This window comes from Serinus canaria, chromosome 1A (assembly GCF_022539315.1).
Source record: "Serinus canaria isolate serCan28SL12 chromosome 1A, serCan2020, whole genome shotgun sequence".
Classification (NCBI taxonomy): domain Eukaryota; kingdom Metazoa; phylum Chordata; class Aves; order Passeriformes; family Fringillidae; genus Serinus; species Serinus canaria.
The window spans coordinates 27,716,871-27,741,964 of NC_066314.1; the positions used below are offsets into that span (position 1 = coordinate 27,716,871).

General features: G+C 42.3%; 1 protein-coding gene across 9 annotated transcripts in view; it reads left to right on the forward strand.

Moving 5' to 3' along the window:
- The window catches only part of PDZRN4 (PDZ domain containing ring finger 4), a 258,182-nt gene that overhangs the window by 15,707 nt on the left and 217,381 nt on the right, over nucleotides 1-25,094 (forward strand). For 3 of the 9 annotated variants that reach the window (XM_030238569.2, XM_018919644.3, XM_018919643.3), the window contains 2 exons: nucleotides 16,766-16,852; nucleotides 20,593-20,697. In XM_030238569.2, the coding sequence (XP_030094429.1) occupies nucleotides 16,766-16,852; nucleotides 20,593-20,697 (192 nt within the window). Of the gene's footprint in view, nucleotides 1-13,845; nucleotides 14,488-14,988; nucleotides 15,196-15,269; nucleotides 15,417-15,491; nucleotides 15,613-15,957; nucleotides 16,069-16,765; nucleotides 16,853-20,592; nucleotides 20,698-25,094 lie in introns of those variants that run through there. The other 6 variants (XM_030238565.2, XM_030238566.2, XM_050982002.1 and 3 more) reach the window with 5 other exon arrangements.

A 25,094-nucleotide genomic window follows, 5' to 3' on the forward strand; every position in this document is an offset into this window, starting at 1 on the left:
TTGGGGAGTTTTTGACTTTTATTCAGTACTTGTCAGTCTCAGCTGAGGCCTCTAGCTGTCATTCTAAGAGTAATTCATGAGCTCTGTTCAAAGCTTGCTGAAACTTAAGAAAGATTTCCCAGAGAATACAGGTGTGTTCATGATGGCTGTGGGAATTTCTCTACAAGTAAACCCCAAGCACTGCAAAAGCCCTGCTCAAAAAAAAAAAAAAAAAAAGAAGACAAGCAATTGATCTTTTTATCCTAAGATGTACTTAAGAGGTTCAAAGTAAATTAGATGTGCAATCAGTGGATTGATTATAGGTACTAAGAGGAAGATTACACTAAGGACATTTGCAAGGGACTGCCAGGTTTGGCTGCAAGCCCTTGGGAACCTGCACTCTCTGATGTGAGAGACAGACAGGGAACCAAGTGGGACAGGGCAGGATGTGCAAGTGGCACTAGATGCCTGTATTCAGGAAGCTTGATTTGTTCTGTGCTTCTAAGATAGGACTGCAAGCATTTATTATGGATCCTTATGTGCATTGCTGAGGCACTATTGTTGAGTCTGCTGTGGCTTTTTAATGTAATAGGAAGAAAAGTCTTAAAACTTTGTCCCAGAATGTAACTCTTTGTACTGGTGCACAAGGTTTTGCTAGTGAAAAACCATTGCAGTCCCAGAGATAAGTAGTTGCATGAATATTTTAGACCTAAAACAAGAAAAAGTTTCTCCTGATTTTCTTCCCCGCAGTTTATCAATTCTAGCTGTGAGAATTAGAGCAAAAAGCAGAAAGAGAGGAGTGTGAACAAGGCACTAACAGTTAGGCAGAGATTCATTTAGAGTCTGACTTTAAGCAAAATTCCCCAGTAGCTTCAGATTGTGCTCAGAAATCAGACTTCTGACAGAGGTACCAGAAAGACTTTCTTGCAGCCCAGTGGTACTTAGGAAAATGCTTTGCTCCCAAAAACAAGGGTATTAAATCACTGAGCCACGAGAAGGAGATGTGTTCTGATTAGGCACACAGCCTTCCTCTGGCAGCTTTGAAGACCTGCAGTCTAGCAGATGGCAACCTAACAAGCAGAGCTGTGTTTCTCTTAGGATGCCTGATAAATTTTGTGTCCTTGGTTTTGACTGTGTGAGATTTTCATGAACCATTGTTTATTTTCTTCATACTGTTTTTTTGCCTACTTCCTTTTACAAACTGTTCTTAATTTCTCCTCAGGTTCACTGTTTGTTTGTGCAAGGAGCATGGCCAGGAAGCCACCATTAGCTTCACTTGAGGCAGAGGTGGAGCAGGCAGTGTCTGGGGTCACAGTGTCTGGGGCACTGTCCCCACTGTGCAGAGCTGAGGTCTTGGCTCAGCCTCCTGCAGCCCCAGCTCTCACTCTGGGCCCTGCTCTGCTTGCATGGCTTCAGCAGGCATTTCAGTGTGCTCTGGTGGCACTGCCTGCACACTCAGAGTGATGGGAATTGCCTGGTGGTGGTGGGTTCTGTGTGTGGATAGTGTTCTCTGTGTTTTGTTCTGGGCATGGACACGTGTTCTTAAATTTTCTGTGAACATTTGGGTCAACACAGGAGAATGACATCCCTGCCTCACTCTTTTTTTTGAGTGACTAATACACATGTTTAAGATTCAGTTGGTAGCCTTTGGTTGCTTCCTGCAAATGGTACTGAGGATGCAAGTGGTGATGCCCTCTTTAAAAAAAAAGTAGGAAAGCCTTTTCAAAATGTTGAGAGGGTGACATTTCTGAAATATACCCATGACAAAGAAAGCTGATGGATGCAAATCTTCTCTATGAACTAGAAAGTAAGGAAAAAAGGAAGTTGGGCTTGAGGTTCCAGCAAAGAGGAAGCAAGTTCCAGGTAAATAATGTAATTATTTTTACTACAACAGTATTGTTTTATTATGATTTTATTGTAAACATGAATTTTAAAAAAATTTGAAACAGGAGGGCCTTTTCAGGAGGTATGCAGTACAGAAAGGAGAATGATTCATAGGAAGGGAGAACCAGATAAACAGCAAGTGTTAGGGTATCTGTCACATGCACTAGACAAACATTCCCTTGCACAGCAGTCCCAGCAGTGCTGTGAGTTACAGGAGAAAGAAGAAGTAGATGGTATCTCACCTTCAAATTTTAGTTTACAGCTCAGCATTGATGACAGGAATTCTCTTTGCTTAATGGGATGAGCCAATAAAAATATATGTCCTCTGTTATTCACAGACTATCTATTGCAGGAGTGAGATAGTGTCATTTATTGATAAGAAGAAAAAGTCTCTGCTGGGAAAAATTCCTCTGTTTCTCCTTTTGGGAAAGAGCAGCAGGAGGCTGTCACTGATTAAGCAAAGGAACAGTTCTATCGACTTCAGCACAAGCTCGCTCATGCCTCTGTGTCAGACCATTTTTGTTGTGACTTGATGGTGCTGAGACACCTCTCATCAGCTATTCTGGGGATTTCTCATTGTAATCCTTCACATACACCTCCTCCTTCTGCACACCCTTTTTGCTTCATGTAGCAGCTTTTGTGGGAGCAAAGGGGGCAGAAGGAAGGAGGCACGGCAGCACAGAGCAGCACATCTTTCATCTTTTGGGATACAACTTTGTCTGGAAACAGTGGGGAGGTGTGCCATGCCAGGAGACCCACTGGAGCAATTACATTAAGAAATTATGCCTCTGTACTTCCTCAGTATGAAGAGGGGCCATAAAGGTTTCCCTTCCCCTGATCCCTGGGCTGCCCAGCCTGTCTGTTGCCTACCATGCACAGCTGATTTTCCACTTGCACACCTGTCCCAAGGGCATGCTGAGGAAGCCTCCCTGAGCCTGTGAAGGCTTCTGACAAGGACAGCACAAAGGGCTCTTTTTCCATCCACCTCCATCCAAAAGACAGGAGCACATCATGCTGGTATTTCTGAATACTTTATTGAAATATTTTCTTAATTTTCCTAGAAATCAAGAAGTCCAGACTTGCTCCCAAAAAAACCAATGGCAAATCCCTATGAAAATAAAGTGAAAAGGGCAATCCCTAAATAGGTGTCCATTTTCATTTCCGAAAGGAAAGGTGCAGACTGCCTTTGACAGTTTTTCAACTAAAACTAATATTCACTTCAACTTATGTCTGAATGATTTAAAATGCAACATCCCTTTGCTCTATTGTAGTCAGACATTCAAGATCCCAGCAAAATATTTATTTTGGATAGTCTCTCTATCCAATTCCTCTTTTTATCAATAGAACAATATTTACGGAGGTCAGGCTGCCAACTTTGCCAGACAGACGCCCTTTGCATTCAAGAGAAAACATGATTCATCATAGGATCAGGATTTCAGCTGCAAATTAAAACTTTTCTTTGATAGACTGAAAGAGACAAGTCAATAAAGGAAAATTCTTGATAGCTGGAAAGGAATGTCTTCTTTGAGACTGCCAATATTCAGTTCTGATCATTAATATCTTAATTGATGGATGAGATTCTTTTTCTTTATCTAATTATATCCCAGAGGCAGTGTTTAAAAAAAATTGAAAGATAGCTATAAACAACTGTGCTGTATGACAGTGTCAGCTTCTTTTTGTTACCTCTTTGAGACCATGAATATCTTATAATGTATTTGTGCAGCTCACAGAACAAAAGTGAGCAAGAGCAAGCTCTGGCCCAAATCTGAGATTCTGTAGAAATTGCATAGAATCAGTATTAAGTACAGTAAAGAAAATAGCAACAATGAAAAAGTCAGAGATAAACTCACAGACTTGTGGCTTTTTAGTTTTCAGTGCTCCCTTGTATCACATGTATGAAAACAGACTTACTCTAGTAGCCACAGTGTGTGACACAGTAGGAAAAATAACCTCTATGCTGGATGAAAAAGATCAGAAGGTTTAGTGAACCTTGTTTTTCAGAGCTGTTACTCATGGTCTTTACTGCAGATATCCCACAAAGTTATTTCTTGACGCTCATTGAAAATATGTAATATATTTTTCATCATGTACCCTTTTAATGATGATTTAATATCACAACCCTACCTTTCAACTAATTGTAATGGTCTTGTTATTCTTGGTTTTGCCTGACTATGATTTCAAACTAATGATCATTAGTAGCAATAACAGTCCTCTACCCTTTTATCACGCCTCACATCTGTGGGACTCTGTGCTAAGCATTACACCAGTGCTTACCCTGAGTCACAGAGGTTAATTAACTTAATAAAGATCCTAAGGCATGTCAGAGGCACAGGAATAAGGAAAGTCTACCCTGAGCTCTGATCTGGCCTTGACAGTGTGGCAGTTGTTAGTAAAGGGTTAGTCAGACTGCAAAATGCAGTCTATTAATCTCCAAAAGCTGGATTTCTTTAGGAACAGATTATTTGTGTGGGAAAGAAAGGAGGGAATCACTTTGTTGCTAAAACAAAGCTGAAAGTGGGACTAATGGAAAGAGGAGCTCCTACTTGTCTGAATCACAGTGCTTGCAGGGTATTGCAGAGAGCTGGTATTATCTGTCAGGCTGTCATGCTCACAAAGCCAGCCTGAAGACTGAGGTACTGAAATTCAGTTCCCAAACAGTACAAAATCAGGTTTCAATATCATTTTGCTAACCTCGCTGAAGGTCCTCAGTTGAGAACCTGGGAATAGGGGAGCTCTTAATATGCAGGCTGCCCAAAGATCATGTTCACCTAACTTTTGCCTTAGAGAAGATTGAACTTTTGGACTCTGTCCTAGTCAGCAGTGAATCACTGCTTGCTCAAACACAAAGCTGGATAAATTTTGATGTTGTAGAGAGCAAGAAACTTGGAAACTTTTAAGTCTGATTAGTACAGAAAAAAGGCTTTTTCTGTGTCTCTCCTATTTCCAAGCACCATGCTGTTTTATTTTAATGTGGGAATGTTTCACAGAAGCTGTTAATGCTGCTTCAGATTCTCATGGGATGGAGACTGGAATCAGTGAATTTAAAGTGGCATTTATGCTGATGTCATGTTAATATGTATGATCTACGAAGAACTTCAGCTGTTACTATAGTTTGAATCACCACTAATTTTGGAAAATTTTCTGGCCTTAAAAAATTGATGTAATAAATTTCAAACCCTGCATATATCAGATAACACACTTGCCATTTAAGTTTTCCCAGTTAAGGTGAAATGCTAAGTTGTCCCAAACCTCAGCTTACGTTTCTCTTTAAAAGAAAAAATCTTGATAGCAAAATATAAAATTAATATAGAACATCTTGCTGTGCCTTGATTAATTTTAGAACATAACCAAGGGCCAAATGCAGCTTTGCTCAGTTAGGTGGGAAGCCTCTTAGAAGTTAATATCAGACCCTTACACTACATTGTATGTTACTGATCTGAATCTTTGGTGATACAACCAGAAGCTGATGCATCCATTATACAGCTCCAGCATGAAGGGTGGAAACATCCTAAAATAGATCTGAGTGGGCTGAACAGGACAATATTAATGGGTATGAAGAAAAAGCATGTTCATCCTATCTAAAAGCACACCTGATTTGGACCGGTTTATTTCCTGTTGACATCACTGAAGCATCTTGCTGCTCAGCATTTCTAAAACTCTGGCTTCTTTTCTGAAAACCTTTATAGGTCAAAAAAAATAGCAATGAGGAAATACAGCAGGGAGGAGCTGCACTAGCACTTTGACAAAACACCCCATAACAAGACTATCAGGCTGTACATGTCAGTCCTCAGTGCAGCAGTAGGTAGTCATTAGAAAGTTGCATTAGTACACCAGAATTAACATTCATGAATCCATGATGACAGGCAGTTTAGGAAAAATTTAGATTTAATTTGTCCAAATATGCTTTAATGATGTCATCTCTGATCTTTCAGGTCTGAGTCTCTCAAAAAGAGGACAAGAGGTTGTTGGTAAAACTCAAAATATTTTTAAAATGTTTTCAAGCATCAGAAAGTTGTCTCTTTCTTTTCCATTTTGGGGCTCATTACTATAGAAACTATTAAACCACATAGTTGAATTTTTTTTAATTCAGCACTCTTGACATTGACACTCTTCTTCCAGAAACAGAAGACATACACTTCATTTGAGAGCATTCTTCCAGGAGATGTTCAGCTAAACTGCACTCCCTCAAGTGCTGAGATAAACAGCCACAACATCTTCACTGTGGCTTTACCTGTACAGACTGTTTCTTAGCTTGGTCTCCAAGAGAAGATCTGGCATTGGCCTTATCTGCATCTTTGCATGCCTGTTTGGGTACCCTCTTTAATTATGTTTAAACTCCTCATTTCTTTCAACCACATCTTGCAAATGTGTAGGAGACAGAAGGATCCCAGAAGTTAAATAAAACCTGGCAAACTGCTAGAGGAGAAAGCCCTTCCCCTGGGTCTTCCCACCAAAGGACACAACAACATGAACGCCACTGTCACTGAACATCAGAAAATCCAGACACGATCCATAACTCTTGGGAAAACCACGTTCATCTGTTCTGCCAAATGTTCTGCCAACCTTCTGTCAGCCTGGGGATGCCCTCCCCCCACGGGAACACCAGGAGGCCACGTCTTTGACAGCTCCCAGGTAGCACAGTTAAAGGCCCACTGTGGCCCTCTGCCTGGCTTGGGAATGACAGAGGGAAGGGAACAGAAAGCATGGAGGCATTGATAATGGAGGCTGATCTGAGCTCCCTGCAGTTCCTTTAGTGCTGTCCCTTGCAGGTGTTACCCAAAATACTGTAAAAAGTCACCACCTGTCAGAGGAGGTCATGGTTTCCAGCCTTGCTGAGAGCAGAGAGGGAGAACCTGTGTGAAATAACAGCAGTTCTCACACACCTACAAGGGGAAAAGTCACAGACTGTAGCAAGTTCTCTCTCCTTTTAGTGAGGGTGGCAACAAGACTTTCTGATAGAAAGAATAATGCTTGAAATTTGTTTTTAGAATAACTAGTCAAGGTGGTCTTCCACATAAGACAAGTACAATAAATCCTATTTATAAGTTAAAATACAAACCATTGAGATGATTTAAGCCTACCTGGGGAATAAGCAATTGTATGCATTTTAATTCAGACTCATTAATAAGTACTTTCTGAAAGCATAACTTCAGGAAAACAGAACTCAGAAGAAAAATCAGGCTAAGCAGATCAAGAGCTGGAAAAACTACAAAATCCAAACTCATTCTTGCTCATAACATTTGCTTCTATATTATGCTGACATTTCTAAAGATCAACTACTATAAATCATTACTGCATATTATTTCTACTGTCAAATGCAATCATGAAACTTCGGTGTTGTAATTGTCTCATGGAGTAAGAAAAATATATCTAGGAATCATGTTTGCTAGTGCACTAGAATACTTAATTATTTGAGGAAATCTTTCATTTTTAGCACTGCATTATTTGTGTTAATGTAAGCTGAATCTCAGAGGGACTGGCCTTGGGGTCAATTAAATATTTGGAGTATCACAGCTTTCATATTTGAGGAACACCAACAGAGTAAAGTGTTCCTTGGCTATTTCTGTTTAACCTATGTTGTGGATGGAGGCAGCAGGCATGGGATTTAAGAGGGTATTCTACACTGCATAAATTACAGTATGTGTGACAAAGAAATAGAACATATAGAAGAGTCGGAAACATATTCTTATATGCTTATCTTATGGCCCATATCAACAACAAGATATTAATTTTTCTTTTTTTTCTTTTTTTTTTTGTCTATTGCTTCCATATATCGAACATATTTTTTTCTTTTCTTTTTTTTTTTTTTTTTTGGTACTGTATCATGTAAGAGTTTGACCCTGAAACAGTGCATGGATTCCCATATTCCCATGCACTGATTACCATTGGCTTCTTTCATTTTTGACTGGTTTTCTTTGACTTACTAAAAGGTTTTTCCAATCTGTGTCATTTTAAAATGCATAAAGTAATCAAAATTCTCTGCTCACACTTCCCAGCCTGTTTACCTGGTTTAGACTAAGACCAGCCACATTGTGGTGGCAATGATATTTAACTTTAATTTCAAATGCCTAAATTCAGGTATTATTTAAATAAAAGTTCTGAAAATCCTACCACAAAATTCCCACATTTATTTATTTTTAGTGTGTTATATTTCACTTTGAACTTTCCATATATGTTTTTAAATTGTTTGTCTCCCTTACCAGTTGATGTGTAAGTTAATACTACAAAAAATGCACAGGTAAAGGGAGTTTTCTAAAGGCTGTGCAACGTGACACTGGAAAGAAACATGCAAAAGGGTAGAAATACCCTGAACAATTTATTTTACTCTGAACAGCTGTCAAAGCCTTCACTGAGACATGCAGCATTGGAAACTGAGGTTCTGCTTCTATTCCAGTTTGTGGTACCTTATTTTACTAAAGCTGGGGTGACTGTTTTTCCATCTTAGGTGTTTATGTCGTTTTGTGAAGAGGAAGCCCTAGGAGCAGCCACTGGGTGTTTGCTGGTTGATCAAGTACTGCAAGGGCAAGAGGACTTAGCCCTTCTCAGGAGGGACTGTCATCAGCAATGAGGTGATCCCTTTCCAGTCCAGTTTGGGCTCTGTCATCTCATAAGATGAGTGAGTGGCTCTCCTCAGTGACAGCAACTGATGAGACTCCATAATGTGAAAAATTATCCCCTTAGATTTTTTTTTCCCTTGATTTAATGGGTGCTAAAATAGAAAGCTTTTTGTATCTGCATGCCCTTAGGGAGCAGCTCTGTGCAGAAAGGAGGTGTCTGCAGCAAGTGCATTGTGGACTGGCTCTGCAGGGACAGATTTCAAACCTGTGACGTCTGCAGGTTGCAACAGTTGTATTGGGAAAGGGAAATGAGATAGAAATGCCCAAGGCAAGGCTCTGGTGTTCCCTTACATTTATACCCACTGCTAGCACCTTCTGCTGGGGCTGCAGCCAGCCCCACGGTGTGCAGGGCAGTGCAGGAGGGCTGGGCAGGGGTGGGCAGCCAGCACAGCCTGTCTCAGGGAGGGTGGCACAGACCTGGCAGGTCACACACACACACACACACACACACACACACACACACACACTCCTGCTTTCTCCCAGCCTGGGTCTCACCTCTCCTTGCTCCTTCTCTCTTGCCACATTAACTACTAGCAAGTAGCTTGTATTTAACATTGAACAAGGTGGGGGGGTGAAGGTAGAGGGGAACAAAGATAAAGCAGTCTCAATGCTCAAACAAGTGTATAGGTTAAATGCATGGTCTTCTCTACCTGGGCTTCCAGTTTAGGAGATGGCTTGGCCTTGCTCATAGTTGCTAAAGAGAGAGAGAAGTCCCAGTTTCCTGTTCTGACACATATTTCCAGTTTATGCAGATAATTCTGACCCAGAATCCAAAGAATTTAATTATCTACCTCCTCATCCGCAAAATAGGTGTAGGAGCCATTTCCTCCTTCAAATTCGTTTACTATTAAAATGTTCTGCTAAAAAGGACTATGGAGAAACCACATTGAAGTGCTCATATCTACCTCTGACTTTGTACCAAGAAATTCAGTAGAAATGTAGTACTGAAAAAAACCCTGTTCAGCTGCTGGAGGTGTCCAAAGCTGATAGCATAGTTAATTTCTATCAGGTAAGCTCCTAAAGGGCTAAACAGGCATGCTTATGAGCACTTGGCTTTTATGGTACTGGGCAGATTGACTCTTCAATCACACACAATCTCACTGCTCCTTGAATTCCTCTCTCTGCAAGGTTCACACCTCAAGGGTGTGACTGCAGAGCACATCTCCCAGGTCAGGCACCTCCTGGAAGGTGCTTTTATCCATCTGTTGCCTTGGAAGGTGCATATTTCAATCCTGACTGCCCCAAGGTGCCCTAGTGAGGCATCTTTGTTAGCTACAGGCATTTTGTAGGGACTTCAGTTGACTGCTGTGAATTTTGCTGGGTAGCATTAGCAGTAAGGGAAAAGAAAAGTGAAAAGATGTTTCAGGACTTGCTTCTGGCCATTTAGTGGATGAAAGATCTAGATCTCCCACTTACTGGTTTTTAAGACTTGTTCTCATTTTCTGAGTGGCCAGAGTGGATTGTTGAGTTATTTGAAGTCATACGTAGTTGCACAAACATAGAGATCACACAGTGTCTTTGTGCTGGTGAATAACACAGATTCCAAATGTTTTCTGGATGTAATCTTTTTCACTGAATGTGAGCAGCTTAATTGAATTTTCTTTCTTTAACTGATGAATGCAAATACTTGTTCAGGTTTCAGCAAAAATCTATACACTCTTAGACTTGGACACTTCCTGAAACACTTTTACTCAGATACACTTTATACACTTGTGCTCAATGATAAACTGTAGTGCAGGAAAACTGCTTGCTGTCTTATAAATTGCAAACCTTCTGAGGTGATTCTTTTCAATAAAACATTAGTAATATTGTCTAATTTTATGCTTATAATTTTTTTTCCAAAGCGCACTGACAAAAATTCTTTGCAGACTTTTGATAATAACAGATTTTAATAACAAAGGCTCAAATCTAAGTTCTTATCTCTGAGTAAAATTGCTGAGTCTTCCTAGCTCTAGATTAGTTACTGCATTTTACTAGTGTGACTGAAAAAAGAACCTTTTTTTGAAATCCTATGGATGAATAATAGGCCAAAATTTTTATGAAAATGAGGGGAGAAAGACAAAAATACATATTTTATTCCCACATATAGGAGTTGAAAGTACACAGGATTTTCCCCTTTGACTTCTGTGGAGCTTGGAGCCTTATAGTTACCTTCAGTATTTCACAGCAGTAATTCTTACTTTCTTCTGATATTTTCATCAGAATACTTGGAAACAGCTGTATAATTCATCCTTTAAGCTGTAGATCCTCTCAGGATGAGAAAAGAGCTAAGGGCAAATAGACCGTCTATTTATAATAGAAATAGCTCTTCCTCCCAGCTCTGATGATCAGGAGCAGCTGGGTTTCTGTGCTGGTAAAGAATTCCTTCAGGGCAGTTACCCCCACCAAAATCCTCCCTCAAAGTGTGTGTGTGTGTGTGTGTATTTGTAGGTACCTGTGACTAAGGAAGCAAATGCTTTCTTATCTCAAATTACTTTTTCTGCCTTACCAAGCAGAGCAAAAATGAATGTGTTAGAAGCTGTTGAAGACATGGACTGATTGGGAGACAAGGCACTGCACATTTATTTGATCCATGACTGGCTTCAGTCCCAGTGTGGTGCTATCACAGCTGTCCCCAGTGTTCAGGAGAGCACTGCTGTGCCTATTCTCCTTAGCCTCTCTCCTTCTCCCTAAATCTGCATTTCCCTCTTTGACCACTTCAGTGAACCCATGACTGGAGTGGCTGTATGAAACTTGGAGCTGTAGGTGCTGAGACCTTGGAGAAGCAAATAAAATTTATAATTATGTTGTCTCTTTAAGAATATTTCAGGACAGTAGGAGGATTGTGTTTTTCATTTCCTGATTACGTCAGAACTAACAGGACTAATTGTAGGAATCATCCTTTGTAAGCACATTGGTAACATTTGCATGTATTTATCCATGTGTATCCATTTCCACGGAGGTCTGGTATGCAGGCTGCTGTTATCTTTAGATGAGTTTAGTGTATTTGTCTGTATTACAGGTTCCTGCACTGGAAAATTGCTTCTGCTATAAACCCAGTTGCCTGTGCTTCCATCTGTGCTGACATCATGGCAAAGAAAGATAATTTCTTAGTCCAGCACAAGCAAAGAAAAAGTCAACTGGAACTGTTTTGCCAGTGCGCTGACATTACACCAATGCCCAAAGTGGGCCAGAAAGGACAGGGTAGGTTTTTTTCAAGTGTGCTTACCATAGGAAGCCTAAATCATTGTTTAATTAATCATCTAATCTAAAAGAAGCTGAAAGGCTCCAAGGCTCAAACCTGGCTACCTCATTCCTACAACTGCAATTATACTGGTGAATAAAATGGGCCAGGGACTCCAGAAGGACTTATAGCCCTGCCCCTAAACCTCCACCTCCCAGAGAGGGCAGCCACCTCAAACTTGGCACTTGCCCCTGCAGCAGTAATGCTGTGTTCAGCTGTGGCTGGGGAAGCTGCTCAAAAGTCTCAGCCAAAACCATTTCAAGCATCACACTAACAGAAGCAATACCAGTTTAACAGATCATGAACCAGTGTCAGGGCCTTTTCTCTGCCCAGTTTAATTTATGAATGAAGACATTACTGCTTGTGCTCAGACCTGAAGTTCTGGGCCATGTATAATGAGGTCAAAGAGATACATTGGGACACTGGGAGACAGAAGAGGATATAAACAAATAACGAGGCCAAATTAATAGTTAAATTCAAAACGGACAGGAGGACACTATTTAAAAATAATTTTCTATAACATTTTTGATGACACTGATTTGGCTCCATGAGCAAAGCATTTAAAAACAATGGATAGATGACTAAAACCAGTATGAATAGCACAATTAGTTACTCAAGGTGTCTGAATTCCTTTTCCAGGCGGGAGAATGTGATTTTGATCTGCAATGAAATATTGGATTATAGTGCATTGTCTTCAAGATGAGAGACTATTTGACAGTGCAGTTCATTTGCTTATTTATTTCATGGCCATGGTAATCCAACAAAAACTGTGGATTTCTGTTTGGCAAGTCAGAAAGAGCAGATTGGTAATGCTGCTCAGTAATATTTGTGTCTGTAGATGTTCTGTGAGGCATTGTGAATCTTTTTTTAAATAAATTGTGAGTATACATGACAGATCTGCTATCCTAGATTCAGTTCTACGGGCAGTTATGTGCAGAGTTTTTCTTCTTGCTTTGGGGGAAAAAAATGTCTCAACTGTATTGCCCACATGATGTATTTTTAGTCACTGCAAAGAACCATTCATTAGTGGGTCTCAAAAGCCCCATGGCTTTTCCAGAGGGATGCTCCTGAGATTCAGAGTTGAAGTAGAAATTGCAGAACTGGTGAGGACACACCCTGACTCTACCTCAGAAGTTCTCAGCCCAGGAAATAACCGGTGATTGAGCCTGGACAGACCAAACCTGTCATCCTTTCCAAAAATGATAGTGTCTGATCCACACATGAAGGAGTCCACTGAAGAAACCCCTCAGAGAGCTCCATCACTCTCTGCTCTGGGAGGTTTTCCACAGGGCTGGGGGCAGCAATCTGGCCCTGTGTTTTCAATAGTGAAGTTATGTGGGGAATGTGTTAGGGGTTTCATGTTTCAGTGTATGTTGTGGGTTGTGCAGCAAGGAAGGGGTAGAATCCAGGCAGCTATTGATCCTAACTACACTTTTCTAGACTTTGCTGTGTTTTAGCTTTTCTTTAAATGAAAGTGTTGTTTAGACATATGCTGTAGTTTAAGAGAGCTCAACAAGTAATTTTCTTATCCTGACTTATTTCCTTTATGGTGTGGCAGCAGAGAGAGCGCTAGTACAAGGTATTTCAGGATTCTGTGCTCTGACGGGTATCCCAAAACCGGAGGAAAAGAGAGGACGAAGCCTTTTGGAGAGACATGAAACAGGCGTGCTCACACGTGCGCGTTATTTACCAGCACCAAGCTTGCATCAGTCAGAGATTGAGCGATCCGCAGCCTTTCAACTCCCTCCCTCCGTGCGCGACCATAGCCCATCCCCGAGTGACCCGCCGGGGACACAGCTCTCCCGCCGGGACAGTGCCCGCGCGGGGAGGGCGGTGGGCTCGGGCAGAGCGGCGGCGCGTCCCGCGCCTCGCTCCCTCGCCCGGCCGCGCAGCGAGGATGCCCCGGGAGGGCGGAGGTGGTGCCAGGGCTGGGCGTGGGGCGGTAGCGCCGCGGAGAGGGACCTAATGCGAGAGGGTGGGGAGAGCCGCCGGGATCTCCGTCTCCCCGCTGCCGCCCGCCTCTCCCGGCGCAGCCCCGCTCCTCCGCCCGCCCCTCGCCGCCGCCCGCCGGGAGCGGCTCCAGCGGCGCCGGGGCCAGGCCGGGGTCGCGGCGCCGAAAGTTTCGCGGTGCCCGGCCGCGCCATGGGCTTCGACCCGTCGCGGTTCGCGGGGCCGGTGGCGGCGGAGCTGCAGTGCGGGCTGTGCGGGCGGGTGCTGGAGGAGCCGCTGTCCACTCCGTGCGGGCACGTCTTCTGCGCCGGCTGCCTGCTGCCCTGGGCGGCGCGGCGCCGCCGCTGCCCGCTGCGCTGCCGGCCGCTGGCGGCCGCCGAGCTGCGCCCCGTCCTGCCCCTCCGCAGCCTCGTCCAGAAGCTGGAGGTCAAGTGTGACAACAGCCCGCGGGGCTGCGGCCGCACCGTGCGGCTGCGGGAGCTGCCCGCCCACCTCGCGGCGTGCCGCTACGGGCCGCCCGGCCCCGCCGAGCCGCAGCCCCCGGCCGGGCACCCCTCCGGCCGCTCGCCGGGCAGCTCGGCGGGGCAGCCGCGGGCTGGCAGCGGGCACCGCTGCCTGCGGGCCCTGCGGGGCGGCGGCGCCCCGGAGCCGGGTCAGGAGCTGAAGAGGGAGGCCCTGCGCTGGAGCAGGAGGGAGAAGTCGCTGCTGGCGCAGCTGTCGGCGCTGCAGAGCGAGGTGCAGCTGACGGCGCGGCGGTACCAGGCGAAGTTCGGCCAGTACATGAGCCACATCAGCAGCATCGCCCGGGACCTGGCGGGCGGCCAGACAGGCAAGGTGAGTGCGGCGGCGGTGCAGCGCGTCCCGGTCCGCGCCCTTCCAGCTGTGCTCTCCTCCAGCCTGCTTTTCCCCTGCCCGACTCTGAACCACTGGCCGAGTGACGGGGCGGGCTGTGCCCCCGGGGCCAGCAGTCACCATCGCAGCAGTTCGGGACCCAGTCCGATCCCGCTGTCCATCCCCTGGGCGATGCGAGCCGCCCCTGCCCGTCCCTCGCCTCCTTCAGGGAGATATAGCCGCCAGACTCTGTTGCCAGATGAAGAATTTTATTTTTGCTAATTTTTTGTAACACCTCCACTGGAGACACGCTCCTTGCCTGTCCCTCTTCGGGCGCCCTTCGGTAGCCGAAACCCCGCGCTGGGGTGAGCCCAGCAGTGCTTGGCAGAGGCTGCGACCGAGCGCTTGCTCTGCCGGAGAGGATGGGGAAGGGGCGGGAGGGGAGATGGCTTCGCTCCTGGGCTGGCAGCTGGCAAACGGGTCCTGGCTCCCCCGATCAGCGGGTCCACATCAGACCGCTCCGCCTCGCAGGGACCCAGCTGCTCTTGCTGCTGATTTTGCTCCAGCTGGTACTGGCGGCAGCTCAGGGGCGTGGAGCTGGCTTTTAACTTTTATTTGAGCAGCTGAGAAGTTGTCTTAAACAACTTGAGTGTAAAATGATTGTCGACTTTGGAAACGATGGCGAAAGGATGGCAAAGCTTCGGTAGAACGGTATGACAGCTACCACAGTTGATAAGCAGGGGCCAGAGCAGTGCTGCGCTCTCCCCTCAGATCTGAGGGCATTGCCCAGAGACTGACACGCTCCTTAGGCAAAACAAACCAATCGAGCATTGCAGTGAGCTGGCTTCACTTGCTATGATGGAACTGGTTGGTTTTTGATTCCTGCCTGGAAACTCACTGTGCAGGCTCGGGCATTGCTGATTGCAGCCACGGTGAGAAATGTTTTAATGCAAAGAATTCTTTCTACCTAAATCTGCGTGGGCTCTTGCGAAGCAAAATCTCAGGTGGAAAAGGTCTGAGCAGTGAAACACCCGAAGAAGCGATGTAGTGTTCTGGGCAAATGCCTGCCGCATGGAAAATGGGAAAGGGGACATTGTTCACAGGACACCAGAATGCCTCGGAATACAGGTCTCACAGGTCTTCTTGGCGTTGAGTAATTCTGTTTGAAATTTTTTTTTTTAAGTTTCCTCTGGTTAGCTAGTCCGTGAGGTTTAGGTTGCTGCACCTGAGAGGTGTGCTCATACAGTTGCTTCATCTCTTAGCAGATGAGATAAGGTCATGTGGATGGGACAGCAGTGACTGCTAGGGTGGGGTGTGCGAGGAAAGCGGTGGCTGGAGAGGGGAGGAGAGGGGCCGGAGTGACGGCAAGGAGCTGGCCGAGGAGCGGGACGGCGGGAGCGCCGCTCCCAGCGCCGCCGGCAGGGGTCGCTGTGGGCGCTGCCGCCCGGGCATCGCCGCTCGGAGCGGGAGGGGGAATAAAACAGGAGCTGGGGAGGAAAACTATCAGGCCAGTGAAAACAGACGTAATTAACTTCAAATCTACCGTTCGGACATAAAACGCGTCAGTGACACAGTTAATAAAATGTGGGTTTCAGCGTAAAATAAGGTTGCTTTCTGTGCTAAGGCCTCCAATTTTTAATTTTTTAAAAAAATTTAATTATTCATCTGGTCCACTGAAGGAAAATATTTCTCTTTTCTCATCTTTAATTTTTACTCCGTTTATGCTTTTCAGCGTCTGCTTTATATTTTAAACCTTTTTTCAGAATACCACCCATATTTTTGCAGCTGTTTTGGGTTCTTTCTCTTTGGAGAGAAAAAGTTTGGCATAAAGAGCTGTTTTTCAGTTTCTTTGCGTTCTCTGAAAGTTGCTTTAAAATGTGTACTGGTAGGACTTTGGGGTCTGAAAATTATAATTTTGTGTATTTTAATCTGTATGTTTAATGTTTGAAATGTTAACACGTATAGGGATTTTATGTTTATAGAGACTTTTGGAGCTCTTTTTTCAGTGGTGCCAAGCATTCCTCATACTCAAAACCTGTCCTTTTTTTCTGTTCAGCTGAAGATAATTTGAGATAATCAAGTGTTACCTGCTAACTTTTCAGTGAATCATGTTTTTTCCTTTGTTTTTTTTTTTTTCCAGTGTCAAGTCTTTTCAGCTTAATTTTCCTTCGATCCTTATCTTATATATTCTCCAGCTAAAAATCTTCTGTGCAATAATGTTTTCATTTAATAACTTTTTGAGACTGTGTTCTTTAACAGTGTTTAATCTCTTGCTTCTTAGGGAGGAGTGCGCAAACCATTAATGATCATGCTGCACCGAGAAAATGACACTTTGGGGTTCAATATCATAGGAGGACGACCCAATCAGGTAATGCAAAAAGTAACTGCAGGTGACTTTTACTGGATACACTGTTAATTAAGAGTAACTTTTGATGACAGTAGGTGTGGAATCTATTCTTCAGATAGAAGAACTGCTTATCATCAGGTATACCTGGAGTCATTTGTTTGGAGGATGTTATCTCATGAGAATTGTATTATTCTCATTTTTTGGAAGGATGCTAATAGGTTTTTGCTTTAAAATTTTAGGCTGGCTTACACTCAGTTCCCATGTGAATAATATGTAGTCATGCAAACTGTTCAGTGGAAATCTCTGGACTACTTGTAAAAGTCATGGTTGCAGGATTAAGCCTTTGGAATTTTGGGAAACAGCTTGCCTTATTTTTTTTTTAATTTACAGGAGAGAAGAAAATTTTCTTCTGTAGCTCAGATAGTTTAAGCACATATCCTGTTCTCACACGCCTGCTTTCAATTTTTCTTTATGAACTGAAACAGTTTTCACAAATGCTGGATCTTAATCTCATCAGTCTGGTTTTAGAAAGTTCATTGCAAACCATAGAATATGCAGAAGGATCACTAGCCCCTACTTAGAATATGATAAATATGCTTGCTTTTTTTTTTTTTTTTTTTTTTAACTTCATCTTTCCAAAAGCATTAATCAGGACTGCAATTGCATATAGAGGGCAAAGAAACCTGTTAAACTGGAAAATTAATAGTTGATTAAACAGGGCTGGTAATAATTATATACTGATCAGGTTCTTGTTAAGGGGAGAATTGTAGCATCCTAGTATTGCTGAGGAGGGGAGTAGGACCCTGTGTATTAGTTTGGCAATCTTCTGCTCTAAAGCTATATTTAGTGGTGCCAAAGAGTCTGTTCCCATCAGTCCACTGTCTGTGCTGCAGCTACTCCTTCCCTGTGGGTAAATATCAAGACCAGCAGTTATCAGATGTTGGGGCTGTAAATCCAAAGCAAGAGTTTCTTAGATTTTTCTAGTGGAAGGATGAGACCACAGGTGGCTACAAGTTAAAACACACATGCCATTATTATGTTCACATTTGAGTACAGCAGTAATAAAATTCAGACAATCTTTATTTTGGATTGCATTGTGATGTCTCGGATTTACATCTGTAGAACTGCAGGGAAAAGGGAACATGTGTTCAGTTTTCTTGGCATGGCAACTGAGCTTCTTTAAAGGACTTAGATGCTGACAGTGCATATTGCAACAGTGATATGTATGACAAACTGTCAGACTTTCTGACTTAATATTTTGTAATTTTAAGGAGTAAATGATAAATATATGAAGGTCTGTAGCACTGTGTGTTGAGAACACTGCCAAATGGAGAAAGGGAAATTAATTTCTATTAACACACACATTTGGAGACAAATTGGTGAGGTTGTGAGGCAGGGATGGGTCTCAGGTAGTTTTGAGTCTTTGAAGTTCAATTTGGAAATTCCTTTGTGTTTTATTCCTATTTTGACAAGTGTGACTACCACAGGCATTTGATTGGCATTTCCCAGGTATCAGTGTGAGACTCACTGGATCTGGAGCTGAGGAGAGAACAGGGAAAAATGCTTGAGTTTACTCAAATAGTGAAAACACAAAGTTCTGCTGGAAAGCTTAAATAGTGGAACAGGAGTTGTTAAAAAGACAAAAAGAGTTCATGAAGGTGCTCTCTACATTCAGGCTGTCCAGGGAAAAAGTGCCCTTGTTTGAAACATTGGCTCTTACAGCAGAAGAGCAGAACAGTGATGTCTCTATATTAGTCATGTGCTTGGGGATGTGTTCTTCATCACATTATTTGAGATTTACAAGTGCAATGCAGCTATTTTCCATTGGAAAGCAGGTGACTCTTGGTGACTTGGGCAATGCACATACATGCTTTCTGTTGACTGTGCTTATTTTCAGTCCATAATAGGCATCCCCACTGTTTGCCTTCTACCTGAAGGAAGGAGGAGAGGAAAGGAACAATTCATCATAGGACCATCTTTTATTTTGTCAGGAAGGAGCTTGCCTGTCCTAAGTGTGTTTCTGAGAGGTGATTCATTATTCTAAGGGAGCAAGGCTGCCTTGATGAGCCCCAGCTCTGTCTGGCTGTTTCTCCTGAGGAGCCCACATCAAAGCCAGGCTGGAGGGAGGTGTGCTGCAGGCACAGTTGCTGCACAGCCCCTGGGCTGTGTGACAGTGCTGGAGCTCAGTGTGCCCTGTGCCGTGTTTTCCTGTCAGCAGTGGTGGGTCCCACATGGAACTGATGGGGAGCACAAGCCAGACTGAAATACCCTTTTTTAAAACCAGGTCATACATTGCTTTTGAAAAAGCCAATGAAATTTCTGATGGAAAGAAATTCAGTTTTTTTGTGGGTGAAGGTGTTATAATCTAGCTTTTTGTTTTCTCAGGTTAAAACCAAACCATGTTCCTCTTGTATTTTCACTAATGGCCATTATGTTTCTTTTCTCAGAGTTTCATTTCTCACTGCTTAGATGGGAAGTCAGTGGAAATCAATTTGTTCATCATTTCAAAATATTGCTAGAAACTGTTACTGTGTTTCCCTTTTCCTTCTTTCATGAGTCTCTGTGAAAAAGGGGGAAAAAAGGAATTTCTGAAAACATAGTCTGACTAATATTTTGCTGAACAGATATTTGTTGACCTTAAATCTACCTGGGTCAAGTCTCCAGAGGAATGTTGCCACATTGTGTAAAGTATGTTTTGCATATGTCTTCACAGTTTCCTTAACAGAAAAAAAGTTACAAAGCGTTTTCCCCATGAGTGTATAGCACCTAGACTAGAAACCTGTGCACATGTGATCTGTGCTGTTGGTCAGGGATTCACCAGTCACAGAAGGCTAATAAGCATCATCTAAACTGCAATCCAAAGCATAAATCAGCTGGGAAAAGATTCCTTCATTTATTGCTAGCTAGGTTATTATTTGTATAAACACTTAAAACCCTGTAAGTAGGCAGTGTCTGCTTGACATTAGTTCTTTATTAATTATTTAAAGCTACTTTTAATTATCATGTGATGAAATAAAGAAATTCTAGCATGTACAACAACATCAGTTATATCATTGCAGCTGTGGTAGATAGCTTGTCTGTCTTAAATTTGACCTTCTGAGTTGTACTTAGTGTTGCATGGAGATCAGCTGGAGATGGATTCTCTTTTTGTCCACAGCTCGTCTGTATGGATTTCATAGTTGAGCAAGTTTTCAATCTCCCATGTGAATAGGATTTACGAGGTTAACCAGTTCCGCCCAAATCCTTTCACTGTTACGTGCCAGCTAACTAATGTAATTTTGTTCCTTGGAGCTTTGTTTTCAAATGCAGTAGGGCAGCTTGCAAGCAGCAGTACTGCAGGAGCCCTTTTCCTTCTGACAGAAACACTTGTGCATCCATTCTCATGAGTGTCTTCCACTGTACATTTATGTGCTAGCCACTGGCTGCTGGGAAGCCTGAAGTGTTTGCTCCAAGTATTTTAGCTGGGATCAGATTACTGTTGCACACTGTGTCTCATTTAGACTAAAATAACCGGAAGTAAATGGATAATCTTATAAAAATTGCTGGAATAGTTCATTAATTCTGTCCTCTTGATTAATAGCTACTTTGTGTTAAGCAAGTTAAGGAAATCTCAAGGAGCTTAATTCTTAATTCAAGGAGCTAAAAAAATGAGCTGCATATTTCAGGTGCATTTACATGTTTCATTGCTGATGATTTTAGTAGTATCTCAATTTTTTTACTAATGTGGCCCTTTTTTGCAATTTTTTTGCTGCCTGGTACAGAACAATCAGGAGGAATCTGCTGAGGGAATTTATGTGTCAAAGATTTTGGAAAATGGACCTGCAGACAAAGCAGAAGGCCTGCAAATTCATGACAAGATTATTGAGGTAAGAAAGAACACACACCAATGGATTAGTCTGTCATATTATCAGATTAATAAAGGATTTGAAGGTTTTTTCACCCTAAGTAGGTTGTAATTTTCCTCTTTTGCTGTGTCTGAACATGATTCTTGTACACTGAACTGCTTGAACATTTCTTAGAATTAAAGACACAAGATGGATTTTTCCAACAAGTAATAAATTTACTGGTATTTGGATTAAGCTGATCTAGGTGAATCAAAGATGTCAACACTTAAATAGCAAGCAGTAGAAACATTCTATGTTTCCATTAAGTAGAGAAAGAAGACGAATGAAAATTCACGTCCTGTGTAGGGACTATTACTTTCCAGACTTGGGACAAGGCAGAGAAGATGGCTTGTTAAGCACCCCTGTTAAACCTCCTAAGCAATTAGAGGAAGTACTTCCTGCTGTATGATAAGAAGCAGAGCATCTCTTGCTCTCACCTGGATCACTACAGCACTCTCATGTAATGTGCTAGCATAGAATTTTCAGTGTGCTCCTGTGTATGCAGTTTTTCTCATAAAATCATATAAATAATAAAAGAAACCAGTAAGTCAGTTGGAAGAATAGGTTGATGTCTAGCCTGCAGGTGTACCTGCAATTAGCCCTGTAAGAAATCTCAGAGGAGCAGGTTCCAAGGGTGACTGAAATAGGCTCCTTAGGGTGCTACCAGGACGGCGTTTCCCATCCCAGCTCTGACACAACTCCCAGTGACAGCACACACTGCTGGCTGCTGGGTTTGTTTGGGCCACGTCACTCCAGCTTTGCAAGTTCAGGGGAGGCTTAGAAGCATGGTGTGAACTTGCCAGTGGGATGGGTGTTTGAACAAAGACACATGAAATAAGTGGATTGGAAGACAAATGCAGAATTCTACTGCTGGTTTCTTGTGTTATATACCTGCCAAGGACTAAAAGCATAGGCTAAGAGTGTTTGAATGCTGGCATTGCTTTTAATGTTGGGAGCCTAGAGGAGTGTGTGCAATCAAATGAATACATTGTTTTGGAAGAATAAAGCTTTTGCTCTTAGCTGGCAGATAGATGCATTTCTAGGAGACACCAAGTGGGCTGAGCAGAACTGAACTTGCAAGGTATCTATTTCCCTGAGGTATACAAAAGCTTTCAGATCCAATTTCTTTTTTTTTTTTTTTTTTTTTTGGAACAGCAGCCTTATGCTGTAAAGATCTATTTTAAAGATCTATTTTCTTCTGACATTACTATTTCACTTACCACATTGTGTTTTGGGTTCTTTTTTTACAGACTGACCATCTATGTAGTTTCATGCATTTGCTCAACACTTCCTGCTTTAATTTAATGTGCTTTTATAGTGTCTTGTTTTTTTAAGAAAAAATGAAATGGTTTTTGAAGAAGGAAGAATAAAATCACAAACCAGTGTTTCAGTGTTTCAAAATTTATTAGACCAAAATAAAAAGAGGGGGAGAAAAGAAGTAATTATTCCTCCAAGCTAGATACAGGAAACAGCTGGAGTCAGAACATTTAATTTTTCATTGCCCATGCATAGTTATCAATGTCTTCTTGCACTGGGATGCCCTGCCAGCTCTGATGTGGTTTGTTGTGAAAGATCATTCTGAAAACTTTTGCTGTGAGGAAATAATCGGGCTGGTGTAACTATTTCAAAAACGTTGGCAGGTATATGGAAGATGAGTTTTGGTGAGAAGTTGATATAAAGTGGGACTTCTTATTGTTTGCTTTTCTCTTTTTTGGTGATCTGATATAATGGGTGATATTTTATGGGGCCATTCTTCAATAATCAAGAGCAGAAGGAACTGATATTATTTGAAGAGCCTTTGATAACTTAAGTCATTTGTTTGGCAATGGGATGCCTGGGGTGCTTCTAGCAATGTGAATCTAATGGGGTAACAGACAGAACTGTCCCCTTAAATCAGTAAATCTGTTCTCAAGGCATATTGCTAAATAAAGAAGGTAATTTGTTTCAGTGGTTTATTACATGTTTAACAAAAATTAACTGCACATGGTTGACTTTGGTGAGTTATGCACATTTCAGATGACCATCTCGTGGGCAACCTAGTGCAGCAAATGGATTTCACAGTCCTGTGGCACATGGAATTAAGAGCCAAGGCTGGTAAAAATAAGTAGTGTTGCCATATATATATATATATATATATATATATATATATATATATATATAATTATCTATGCAGCAACATTGCCAAATCATTAAGATATTTGAAATAATGCCAAGAGAAGGAATCAGATTTCTTCCTTGACGTGTATTCTAAGTGTAAAAGTGCCCCACAAACGACTGGAGTTGCTGGAAGTTTTTGAGATCCATATGCCCAGGCCATAGACCTTTGACACTTTCATTTGAAGAAGGTTGGGGGTTTTTTTGGGCTTTATCCTCAGGGGAGCATATTTTGTGTGTGAGGACCTGAAAGCTGAAACAGATGCCTGTGTGCTGGCAGCGTGGTGGTGCTTGAGAGCTGACAGGGTGCCAGCCCCAGATCCCCTGAGCCAAGGGACTGCATGAGGGAGGGTCACAGGACCCTTGCTGATTGTTTTCACTGTTCTGCTGAAGAATAGGTTTCAGGCACAGCATTACCCTCTTTATTAAAGGTTAACCCTTCTGTGAAAAAATTACTTGTTTATGCAGTGTAAATATATTTCCAGGACTCCTATTATAAGCACAAAATTATCATTATTTATTCAACAAGAATAAATCCTTATGAATTACTTCTATGTAGCAGGTTCCTGCAGATGTCATGGTCTTCTGATGCTTTCAGAAGTTTATAGCCAAAAATCTGGCTCCCTAAAATTGACGCAGCACCGTGTTTTCAAGGACTACAACTGTTCACATTCTGTAAAATGCATCTCATAAAACTAGATGCAGCACTGATACCTGTGACCCCAACATGAAACCCTGGGATATGAGCAGTAGTATAAAGCCACCCAAGCTCTAACTTTTGGATCTCTGTCTTCTTCCTTTCCACCCTGCCTCTGAATCCTGTCAAGAGGGGACAAGCAGCAAGGAATGCACAGGGCTGTTTGTTAGTCTGTGCTAGTTCAAAAAATTCTGTTTGCTTCTAGGAGAAATTTATATTATTAAAGTATGTTTAGAATGGTTCTAATTTGTATAGTTCAGTATATTTTACCTCCCCTTCATTGCATGCTAATCATTCTTACCAATGATTTACTCTTAATCAATGAGTAAATTCATTGCTCATCTCTGTTCGTGCTTGATTACCTCCTCAAGTCAAGGCAGCATAAAACAGCTATGACCCTTGGCAATGTTACTGATAGACACAGGTGTTTCACCTGCTGCTTTTTTTATCTGTACTTGTAGTTCTGAGCAGTTAATGCTGGAAGCAGCTCTTTCCATATGGAGGAAAACTTGCACCTCAATTTGCAGACAGTTCAGCTTCACATAAATATGGCACCACATTGGCCAGATCTCCAAGCACAATACTTAATGCCTAGTTACCAAGCTAGTCAGAACTAGTTCTTTGAGTTATTTTTTGTTTGTATGATATTAATTTTACCGATATTGGTATGTGATGTCCTCTGTTTTTAAGCCCAGCTTTAGAATAATAAAACAGTCCTGTGACTGATTGTTTTTCTCACACAGCCTCCATTGTGCAAGTCACAGTGTCTTGCAGAATACCCTTTAATCACTTCAATGCTGTACAGAAACAGGTTGTTCTGACCAGGACAGAATTTGCAATCCAGACAGAATTTCTGATGGTTTTGAGGTTTTTTTTCCTTAAAAAGAACATTTTCTTCATCAATTTGAGGAAAAGGAGAAATTAACATTGCTCCTTGTTAATTAACATTGCCAAAGGAGGTTTGCCATATAACAAAACAGCAACGAAAAACTTTGTATGCAAGTAACAAGGGCTAGGTTGAAGTCCAAAATATTCATATGTGGAACTGTAAGCATATCATCTGCTTAAAGGCTCAAGTGTTTTTCTGCTCCTTGCACTGCAAGGAAAAGACTTCTTTAAGTCTCAAGTGAAATAAGAATATTGGTTCTTCTGCATTTTAGTCAGTTTTTTCTCATGAATTAAGCAGGCATGATGGAGAAGAAGGGAAAGGAAAGCATTTTTAGTCTGAGATCTTTAAGTCTGAAAAATAAAACAGATGCATTTATATATCATGACTGTGTATTTTGTTCATGCAGCCTGAGCTCCATAAGTGGGATGATAAATAAGGCTTCATCCTGTATTCCATGTTTCCCTTTGTTCTTTCCAGTTTTTTGGAGAGTATTCACACAATGGCTTTGAAGCACATGTCAGCAAAGCCAGTTTCAATAAAGATGAAGTCTTAAGGCCTATCCTGGCAGAAGTAACTTACATCTGCTAGTGCCTACACAGAGAGTTTTTTTAACTATTGCCAGACTGCTGACTGTGCTGT